The 12,031-nt window shown below is 37.9% G+C and overlaps 1 protein-coding gene across 1 annotated transcript in view; it reads left to right on the top strand.

Moving 5' to 3' along the window:
• ror1 (receptor tyrosine kinase-like orphan receptor 1) overlaps nucleotides 1–12,031 on the top strand; it is a 157,001-nt gene that overhangs the window by 117,220 nt on the left and 27,750 nt on the right. The window contains exons 3-4 of the mRNA XM_065264896.2: nucleotides 5,483–5,770; nucleotides 6,295–6,331. Of these exons, the coding sequence (XP_065120968.2) occupies nucleotides 5,483–5,770; nucleotides 6,295–6,331 (325 nt within the window). The remainder of the gene's footprint in view (nucleotides 1–5,482; nucleotides 5,771–6,294; nucleotides 6,332–12,031) is intronic.

Here is a 12,031-nt window from a genome sequence, read left to right as displayed (position 1 = left end):
TATTTAACTTACCTTATTTAAGCAAGCCAGTCAAATGAGACGTTCAATGGATGTGGTTGAATTGGGCGCGCAAGCGTTTGGGCAGAAGTTTGATACTGCAGCTCCACTTCTGGGCTCGACGGACGACTCCTTCTGCACATGTCCTGGCTCCAAACTGATGTTTTTTTGCGTAACATGTCAGCGCCAATCGTCTGACATTTTAGGTTCAGATCAGCACAGTGGAAGAAAGCGGTGTTGCCATCGTGTAGTAATGAATTGCTTCGTTTTTCACCTTTCTGAGTTCAGGATTTTTTTAGGCGAGCCTAAAATGGTGGCTTGATGATGCACTTGAGCCACCGCACATGGCCCCACCCCTAACACAATCACAAGCATCCATTTAGGTTATACCGCAATTTGAAAGTTGAGAGAGACTGCTGCTTTCTCGCGAGTGGGCGTGGTTTAGGGCCGACAGTGGACACAACCCCACCCCTTGAGAGCGGAGAATGCTGTCTATTTTTCCAAGATTTTAATAACTTATTTGTGTACTTGACGTTAGAGAGCCTGATTAACGGGAATTTGTAAGTATTTTACGAGGTGGCTGATTCGTAAGAATTTGTACGAAGTACACAAGTTATAAAAAAACATTAATGGGGCTTCTACCCTAATTCCAGTGTCACTGGGGCAAAAGCAGCTTTTTCTAAAATGTGCAAAATAATGCAAATTTGTACAAAATAGCTATCTCATTAACTCTTTTCCCGCTAGCATTTTTATTTATTTTTTACGTTTCCAGCCAGTCCCAGCATTTTCCATGATTTTCACAAAGTTTAATGCCTTCTCAAAAATGTTTTTTCCTAAAATATATAAACATCCAATATATCAAATGAAAGGACAGACCATCTGCTTTCTGTTTATCACCTCTCAAATATGGGTATTGCGAAAGGCGGAAATACTCGTCATTGGCAGGGAAGCTTTTTCTCTTAATTGACTAGTTGACTCATCAATGGCGGGGAAAGAGTTAAATGGTCAAGAATTGCCATGTGATTGTGTTGAACTGCAAGACATTTATGAGCTCATTTCAATTTGTTATGCGTTTGGGACAGAAATGTCTGTTTCTCGACCAATATCAGATGAGGGAGCGTTTGGGAAAATTAATTTTGAAAATTAATTTTATTTTTGTGTTCAGCGACTCTAATGATGCAGAAATTGCTTATTTTTTTTATTTGTCTCTCTATTTTTTTTAAACGCTTACACAGACACTGAGATCTACAAGCACATATCCTAACATCATCATCGCACAGGCGAATTTCAAGCCTGCTCCTTCCTTAATCCATGGTGTCGTTTATATGTTATTCATTTTTCTAACCAAACTCGCTAGCAATTTATCTAATAAAAGAATTGGAGTCATTAAGTCCACTCTGTGATTTTTCCAAATTATCCTAATTGCTTTGGGATGAATATTCAAACCTCAGCTGGATTTTTATGCTTGGCCTTTGAATACGGCTGTCAACAAGATCTTTCTCAATGCTCTTCACTTTCTCATCATCATCCTCAGAGGCCTTTCCATTTGACCAGCAGCTGGCTTATTTTTTAGGTTCCAAAACAAAGAAATGTTTAAAAAGATTAAACTGCTGGACAGATTGTCTTTGTTTCACAGACCTAGTAAGCTGCCTACCTAGAAAACATTTTAAAGCATTATAGAGTAAATTCATATTTTTTAGCCAAATTCGCATGAATCTTTAGTGGAGAGGGCAATCCCAGAATGCACTGTGATGCTTACAACTATTTCTACCAGTTGTTAAGTCAATTATAAACAGACTTACTCTTTTTTGTGTGTGTCATATATTTGTGTTTATTGGAATATCACATGTTGCTTGGGAGCGTTGCGTTGATGTCAAACAGTTGTGTCAAGTCCAGTTTGAGTTTAAGCATACATTGCTAAAAACACGTGACATGATAGACGTGATAGATCTACTGAAATCTGATAAATAAACAACAGAATTACGTGTGTGGTTGATTCCATCTGGTTGATGTTCATATGCAGTCACCGCATCCTTTCACCATTAGAAGGAAGTGGAAGTGTCCAAAAGATTAGGCTCATCAGTCAGATGCATTATGGGTAGGAGTTGATCCCCCTGTGGTTGTCTCCTCCTTTCGGTTCCATTTATTGTGTATTGTTTTAAGAGAGCCGATGTTTGGCTGGAGGAAATTAAGATGGAGGGATAAGGAAGATCTCCACCATGAGAAGGAAGATCTTTCCCCGACAACCACCCCCAGATGAGACATGTCTGGAATGAGAGAAGAGTTTGGAGCGGTGATAGAAAAGAGGAGGAGGTGTGAATAGACAAGAGGAAGAATTAAAACAGAGAAGATGAAGTGGAGTGGTGTATATATTAGTCATGTGTTTGGGACCAAAAAATCAAGTTACTCAATGTATGATGTGCTGGGAATTTGCTGCAATCTGCCTTTGCAAAACTGTCGCTGTATCTAAACGGAAGAACACATTTATAAAGGATCAAATTGGGTTGGACATTGTGTAGTGAACCAAGTTACACAAAAGTGGATCCAGAAATACAATTCCCTTTCATTATATTGTTGAAAAATAGGATGTCAGCAAGACATGACTGCTTGTATTTCTCATGTGTTGCTTTGAAAAACAATGTCTTCTAAATTAATAAATGGGAATAAAGATCAATGATTCCCAATTGGCTTTGCTTCAAGACTCCTCAGCATTTAACTTTGGAAATGACGTGGTGACCAAACATGTGCAAAATTGAATTTTGATGATTTCATGCTTTCAGCAGCCAATAATTCACTACACAGAACTTATTGTAGTCGGCTCAAACCATGTCCTTGTTGCAAGTGAACCCATAAATAATGCGTTGTGTATTCTGTAACCTTCCATAAGTTAATTTGTTATGCTTGATGCATGATTATATATTTAGCTGCAATGTGTTTGCATTAAGCATTGGGTTTCCCATGCATTTCATGTCCCTACAGTATCGTAACAGATGTGCGACCCATAGGCATACAGTAGGGCCACTAATAGGATCACTTTGATTCAGACTTTATTTTTACATTACATGCAAAATCTTTAAACAAACAGTATTAAAAACACAGGAAGTATAGTTCATGCGGACACCATTATTTCTAGCATAGATCCGTTGGTTATTTTCCTATTAATGTCATGGTCAACAAAATCCCTCTCAAATCTACCATCCGACTCTTGGTAACTCTAGATGGAGTTTGCTGAACACTGCTGTCAGGTATAGTTCGAGCACTGCAGGAGTTTTCGAAAGCAGAATGGTTGTCAAAGGAATTTAACCCCCACCTCGACTTGAGTAATATTGTGGATATACCTGCACAGCTGTGGGCCCTGCGGCTCCGTACCCGGCCTGTAACCCTGGGGGCCACACTCATGGGTCGCACCCAATATACTTTTATTAATTTTCTCGTCAGAGTCACATTCTTCGCATTGCACCAGATTGACCTCCATCAGAGAAGATGCAACTAAAAAAGACCAAAATGGTGCAACTTTCGATACAATTGCAGCCATCATGAATTTAGATATAGCTCAGTGAAAGAGCATTGCGTTTGAAGGTCATGGGTTCGAACCCAGGGAATATGTCATTATATCTTAATTAAATGCTGTTTTTAAAGGGCCCATATTATGGTAAATCCACTCTTATGAGGTGTTTGGACATAAGTGTTTGTTGGCAGTATGTGAACAACAACTCTACAATAAAAAAATCAACCCTCTACTACTTTTTTAATCCCCATTAAACCAAAACAGTCGTATGCTGTTTTGATTCTTTTGTTATTGTGACATCACAAATAGAGGCATTTTGGACATGCTGTAACAAATGACCTGTGGGGTGTTTTAAGCTGGAACTTTGCAGACTCATTCTAGGCACACCTGAGACTTATATTACATCTTGTAAAAATGGGCATAATATGTGACCTTTAACAATTCAAACATAAATATACCATCACGTTACTAAATGCGTGTAGCACTGGTCTGTGTTAAAGACTGCTGAAGTTCTTTTCGCTACTAAGAGAATAAGGGGGATTTTTTTATGTCCACGACTCTATTAGGTGTACTGCTGTGTAACCGGGGTCATTGCGCAATGCCCTACTGGACACGGTGAACGTGATTTCACCAAGTAGGATGTGATTCTGGATCAACACCATTGTTGGTCCTGGATCAACATTTTCATTAACCAATAAGATTGCAGGATTAGGATTTGGGTGTATGTTAGATTTAGGTTTAGGATTGGGTTAGGGGCTTTTAAAAATACCCCTCAAACTATTATTTCACACTAATTTCAGGGTTTAAAAATGGTTAGGGTTTGAGTTAAGGGTAGTTGGGGTGTCTTTGATAAAAACGTTGATCCAGGATCAACAAAAAATGTTGATCCAGGAACACATCTTACTTGGTGAAATCACGGCGACCTACTGGACACTATGATACACACACTGTAAATTCTCATCAAGTGAGAGGATAAGTTTACTTTCACTCTTTGCTCCACCAGTAAGACTTGATACCATCAGGAGCCTGTCAGAGCCTGTCTGCCAAACCAATCACATGACTCAACAGGACGTCCCAGGGAACCCTAGAGAGGTCAAAATTATATGTGTGGAACAACTAAATCTCTCACGGACACACATGCACACGCATACTATTGTAAAGTATACCCATTATAACCCCAATTGTGATTTAGGTCCATCACCGATAAGTATTTCAACATACCATCTGGGTAACTTTCCCATGGACTTACTCTCCCATGGCCTTACCCAGACCCGAACTGGTCAGAGCTTACTGCAAACACATATTTCTCTGCCATTATTCGTGGAATATTGGGGCTTGTCGTGTTTTTGCTGGCGGCTTATCAAAGCTTGCCGTAGGCCTGGCAAGACAGGTTTCTGGAGACGGAAGTTTCCAAAAGATTCTGCCGTTCCCTCTGGCGCTTTCCACCCCCGATGAGACAAACTAATGATTTACCACATTGTGGCAACCACTAAATATTATGTCAAGAATTCCTAACCGCCAGCTTAGAGGTTTGTTATACAAGATAGAGCGTATGTAGTTACAGTAAAAATGCACATGAACACACATTTTCTTTTCCTCACTCTCATACACACTTGGCACACATAAGATGAGGGCAGCATTAAATGTTTAATTCACTTAAAAAAATATTGACCCCATTTCATTTCCAGAAAGTATGATCCTCTATCTAACATGAAACGGGAAATTTTGAAAAATGCTTTATACAGTACATACGATAAAAGGATATGGGGACTACAGCTAAAAATCAGCAATATTTCGTTGTCTTTTGTGTTTCATGGATGAAGGCATACAGGTTTGAAACAGGATGGGGAATGAGTAAATTTAGATTGTTTTATGCCTAGGTAAACTATAAATTTAAACAATTACATCTCTCTTCCCTTTGGCTGTTTAAAGTTAGCCACATTGTATGTTTTACATGTTTTTGTTTTGTCCTCTCAGGTCACTTCTTAAGGTTGGATGCTCCCATGAATAACATCACTACCTCTCATGGTCAGATGGCTGAGTTACATTGCCATGTTTCAGGGAACCCACCACCCATTGTGCGCTGGCTAAAAAACGATGCCCCTGTGGTCCAGGAACCGCGACGGATCTCTTTGAGACCGACTTCGTACGGCTCACGTTTAAGAATCCGAAACCTGGACACCACGGATACCGGCTACTTTCAGTGTGTGGCTACCAACGCATATGGCACAGTATCCACCACAGGAATTTTGTTCGTCAAATTTGGTGAGTGGCTTAGTATGTACCCAGGTCTAAATACTAATACATATTTTAGAAGAAATGTTATTCACAAACTGATCTGTTATGTATTAAATATGAACGATGTCTTAGATCCGTGTTTCTCAACCAGGGGGCCAGGGCATACAGGGGAGCCTCAACGGAATTCCAAGGAATAAAATTATTCAAAATAAGACGAAAAGCATTAAAATAAGATAAAACAACCAAAAATCTATATATTTGTAGCCAGTGAAAATGCTGAGTGGCTAGTAACTTTGGAAAAAATAGCCACTTTGGCTGGTGAGCAAAAAAATGCATGTCAAGCCCTGGTCTCAATCTACAATTTATGTAAAACACGGATAATAAAATAATATATTTTCTGCAGGAATAAGGCGCATACCCCATTCAAAGCAGATCTACACAAATATACTATCACTTTATAGTTTTCTCAATTATCGTTTTGTGTTTTGCTTGTTTATTGCCGTTTTGTTCCTAACATGTTGTTAAAAATCCCTATTCTCTCTTTTTCTCAGATCCGCATCCCACCCCTCTGTCTGGAAGGCCCCCAATGTAAGTCCAGTTTTCTTTCCTCTGTGCTGCACCTAAAAGCATCTAGAATCCTATATTATCAGCACCTAAACACACTGGAGAAAGAGAAAATAATAGGGAAATGAAAGCTTTTTAGTGGTGTTTTGCACTGTCCGACACATTTATTTTGCACATTTATTCTTCTTTATACTTTTACATTTGTTTCAACTTAACTTTTTATATATGTGAGTATACAGTGAAAGCTTAAAATTCATGTGTTTTTCAGAAACTACTTTGAGATGTGTACACACGCGATAGAGGTGGGAAAAATGCGCTATTCGCTCATAGTTGGACACTTGAACATTTTAAGTTTACTCACTTCATTTGCGCATGAAATTCTAGTCATTTGAGACATTCATGTGGAAATTGCGTCATGGGAGGGGCTTCTGCGACTCCGCTCGCTTCCTGTAATCATGTCCCTGCTATAGCAATTCGTGATGCGAATATCCGGCAAAGTTTCGATTTTTCAACTCAATTTGCACAGAACATGTCATCCGCGCCACAGGATGCCTATTCGTATCTTTGCATTGTCTTAACATGTAAATCACTCGTGCTTGCCGCCTCTTTTGCGTCTGAGCGCACAGTAAGGGCCAGATTTACTAAATGGGGCAAATTTGCATGGGAGCGCAATTTCAAAAAGTGCTGATGGGAGTGGTAATATCTGCGGGTTATTTATTAAAAAGGCACAAATTAAATAACGCAGGGGCAAAAGAGGATTTCCATAATGACCAACACAATCTACCAAGAGCAACACAAATTAATTCAGGATTGCAAATAAGCAGAGCTGATGAGTTGTGTGAGATGCGCTTGAGTTCAGCACCACAGACATCACAGTTAATAAAGCCATATGATACTGAAAGTGAAGGTTTACAATAAGTTTTGAAACACCTGATATTGTGTGACTTCTCTTTTATTTCCTCCAGCAAAAAAATGGCTTGGCAAACAATATTTTTGAATATTATGTACCTCTGGCATTCCAAATTAATTGTTATGTTAAAAAAAGATCTTCCTTGTACCACGCACTCTCTGATGCCTCTTCTATCAGCTACAATTTTAGCCATTTCAAGCAAAAAATGATTTATGCTTTTTAGCGTTAAATAATGGCCCAAATACAAGTAATATCACATGCGCAAACATTAGTGAATCATTTAAATACTCTTCTCCCATAAATTTTGTGCCTGAAAGGGAAACTCCTAGATATGCATATGCAATAAGATCAGTCACCAAAATGACTAGACCACACCTTTTCAGCGTGAATTATCCACTGTGAATCTTTAGTAAATCCCGACAGTCATTATTTAACGCCAGAATGATGGTTTGCGCTGGCACAAGCCTTAAGTAAATCTGGCCCTAAATGTGCTTTACATTTATGATTTATAGTTTAACAGTAAGCACTCCAGAAACCTTCAAATTGAGGTTAGCAAAGAAAAACGAAGATGTTGTCAACGTGACATGCCTGTGTCTCATTGAAGAGTATAGTAACCATAGCATTTGTATGTCTTACTTTATTAAAATCAGCCTGCACCTGTTTGTGCTAAAACCTACAACCAGACTCTCCACATGTTTCTGTTCAGCTGACAGTCGGTATATTAATATTACCGTCTGGGTGTTTCTCTGTTAATGTTAGCATATTTCCATGCTTCAGGCCACAACACCTATACACAGCGTGAAACCAGAGAAATATGATAGCATATGCTTCTTTGAGTTGCCATAATAACTATACATTTATTTTGGTACTACATAACTTGGTTAAGATGTTATTTGCTCTCACTGGTTTTACGTTTTACACAGCATTTAGTTTTTTTATACATTTTATTTTCATGATTGTTCTTTAAAATTAATAAAAAAAATTTGCGTCACTAAAATGGCATAACATAATAGTTAATAATGTGCAAAATGCAATTGTAAAATAATGTAACAAACCTTTAACCAAATCTATAACAACTTGAAAATATACATACATTTTGTTTTAACTTAATTTAATAAGTAAGATTTAACAACATAATACAAGAATGCGCGAATTTGTCTTATTGCAGTGTTTACCGATGTTCAGTTGAACATAATGTGACACTTTTACCACTAATTTCATTGATGATATTAACACAAGCATTTGCTCCTATAAAGTGGTCCAGTGTTCGAAGTAAATAGTTGCGTGGTCTTCATTTAACGGCTTATGCACGTCTCAAACCATTCCTGATTTCATTTCTCGGCACTGTAGGTATTTTCAGTAGAGACGAGAATCAAAGTCTGAACTCCTGACCATTTGACGTGACTGGCCGCTCTCCAGATCACATTAATATTGATTAAAGCCCGCAAACCCGGCTGTCTGCTTCTGAGCCCCGCACAGACGACAGCGCAGCACGTTTTGAGCTAGGTGCCCTCGTGCTGCCTGCGTTGAGGTATGCACAGAGATCCCTTTGAGCTGCACGACGGCCTGTTGGTAGTCATTACTGTCATCATCAAAGGAAGTCTTCCTGTCAGCTTCCATCAATAGGAAGGGGGTCAGTAGGCTGTCTGTTTTCCTTTGCTCCCCCGCTCTCCGTGCCGTTCATTTTTGTGTGTCAATCTCTACCTTGGTGAGGTACGTGGCAAACAGGATGGGGAGTGAACGTCCCTGGTGACATGTTGTGACTAGGGCTCTAATGAAACTCTTCCTTTAATGAACTCCAGAGCAGAGATGCATTTTGGTGGCCTGGTGTCAACGAGCAGACTAAAGGCTGGTCACGATGCGGGGACGAGAGGAAATATGAGAGAACGCGGGGAGGGAATTTGAAGTCTGAAGAGCAAAAGGTCAATGATGAGAAAATGATGAGACACAAAACAGAGTTGTTGTTGTTGAAGAAGAAATAAGAAAGTCATAAATAAAGGAATTAGATTGATAAAAGGTAAAGGTAAATAGATATGTCTGGCTATTATAGAATCAAAGTCCTTTAAGGAAAGTCAAGCCACTGGGTGCCATCTTTGCAATGCCTCCAGGCAGTTATTTCAGTCATGCAAGACTAAAGTCCTATCGAATTGAATAGGGAAAACAGATATCTTTAAAATAGTGTAAACCTGACATCAAGTGTACACTAACTTTTGATTTTAAAAATAAATTGTGCCAAAAACTTTTTTTTTTTGTCGTATTGAGCATTGCATTTTCCCCTATTAATAGTAATACCAGTGCCACATTTTGTTATTTTTAAAATCTTCGATAGAAAAGGGTAGATTTTTACTGACATCTGCAGAGAGACTAAAATAAAGTCCACCATTTAGAAATCTGCAATGGTTTAGTGGTGAGACTGGCAGAATCGAGTGCTGTGGACTTTATTTAGTGTAGACATCACTTTTAATTTGAAGTGAACGAAAGCTGTTCAGTGGCTTGGCTGTTTGTTGTTCGACATTTTTCGACCAAACATTAGCAATGTTAATCTCACAAAGTTCTGTGGTATAGTGACAGAATATTTAGCTCATTTATCCATGTCATTGACACGGATCTCCACCTTTTTCCGTGCCTGTACCACGGACTTTGTTTTCTGTGTCAGTTTCACGTATTGGTTACTCAATTGTTTTTCCTATTTTTAAACCATTTTCGCGTGGGATTGGTGTTAGATTTGGTGTTTGTGATAGGATGTCACTTTAACTATTGGTTTATAAAAAAAATTCCAGATTTTTAACTAATTGTCGCCTGACCTTAGGGTTAGAGTTGGGTTTGGGTTAGGATGTCATTTTATGTTATGTAACAGAAAGTCGTTTTAACCCCAAACTCACGTGAAATTGGTAAGAAAATAGGAAAAACAACTGAGTAACCAACACGTGAACAAAATAAAGTTTGTGGTAATGGCACAGAAAAATGCAAATATCTGTGACAATAACACGGATAAATTAGCAAAATAGTCTGTGACTATAACACAGAAATTTGTAAGATCAGGTTGTGAATGTCAGATAGACAAAAAACTGTATAAACCACTGTATGAATAAAAAATGAGATCTTAAGATTTTGCGAATAAATTGTGAATTTAAATCAAATCAGATTTTATTTATATAGCGCTTTTACAATTGTTTAATTGTTTCAAAGCAGCTTTACATTAACCTCTTGAAAAGCACCCCCACTCTGGCCCAAACCATGAAAAGACCTAATTTCACTAAAAGGGTTGTTTTTACTAAACCATTTAGAGTATACGCATAACTATGATATCATTAGAAAGAAGACACTTTGAGCTTCATTTTCCAATTAAAATTTTAAAAAGTTAGAGAGGTTGAAGTACATTGTAATAAAAATGTTTTTGCATAACGTCTTTTTAATACAAAAATCGTAATGGTAAATATGTGTGTGAAATCTAGAAATGCAATGTCTAAAGAAGTTATGTTTCACGTTTGAGGTCAATAGGCCCAAAAATGTTTTGTAAGACTAATGCCTTTTCTAAGTGCCAGTCAGCTCTAGGACTGGGACAACGCATCAACGTCATCGTCAACGCAAAAAATACGTAAATGCAAAATATGCGCGTCGATTCATCAGACCCAAAATGGTGGCGCCGTAGAGTAGTGGCCACGCGAATGGCTCCAGTCCATCACACAGCAAGTGTGAGAAACAGATTTAATAATCTATGTGCTTCTTAAGTCTATAATTGTGTTTATATCTGTCATTACATGGACTAGAACAGCACGAAAACAATGTGGATTAAACAAATCAAGTTATAAAAGTTACACTCACCATCAAAAGGCACATTTTAGAGGTTTTGCTCATAAATGCATGTAAAATAAAGTAATGTGAACTTGAGAGTTTTATACTGTTACTAAACTGCACAGTATGCACTGCAAACGCTTTATTGAATGCTACCCCTGACTAAGAATGCATTATTTTGCACTTGTATAGTCTTTTTTTATCTTGAAATTTTAAGAGCAATAAACATATATTGAAATGTTTATTTAAATAATTATTTATCCCAGCCCTAGTCAGCCCCAACATAAAAGTCTTTTGTTTACATGCATACACGTTCGTTCTTATTATTTATCCTTATGTTAGCATATAAAATGCAGTTTCCACACCAGGAAATAAAACGTCACGCAAAGATCGTTGGATTCGTTATCTAATTGGCTACACGTTTTGTCTATCAATATTTTCCATGAAGTCGCTGGAGTCAGATGACATCACGATATTTGACAGCGCTGATTGGATATTATGTATTATACTCCCGCCTACTTTTTAAAACAAAGTTTGAAAGCGGGTTTGAACACGAGTGTAATCTCATATACAGTGTTACGACGTAAATAGTCCTCAGATTGTATATTATATTAGATTCTATTACAAGACGTTCATGCAAAATCTTATGTAAACAATGGACAATATATCTATATTTCGTGGATTATATGCATTTACCAAAAATGGTCATTGGATGTATTCTATTAGACGGTTTTCATGAGTTATTCACACATCCGAAACAGACTGGATTCGATTTGCGACTGTTATACTGTAGCAACACAAAGGTAAGAAGTCCCGTTTATATTTAGCATGTTGTCATCTGGACTTCTGTCACAAAATACTACAATTATGATGCTAGAGCATCTGTATCTCAAAACAGAGACCATACACTGATGCTAAACCCGCAGACCTTTTAAACAATGTATAGTAATATTAATATTATTAATGTTTGTAGACAGTAGGCTATATACATATTGTTAGCAGCGTTAAAAAAAACTGAC

Source organism: Paramisgurnus dabryanus, chromosome 7 (assembly GCF_030506205.2).
Source record: "Paramisgurnus dabryanus chromosome 7, PD_genome_1.1, whole genome shotgun sequence".
Taxonomy (NCBI): domain Eukaryota; kingdom Metazoa; phylum Chordata; class Actinopteri; order Cypriniformes; family Cobitidae; genus Paramisgurnus; species Paramisgurnus dabryanus.
Note: the sequence above shows the minus strand (reverse complement) of the source record. Positions and strands in the feature narration are given on the sequence as shown.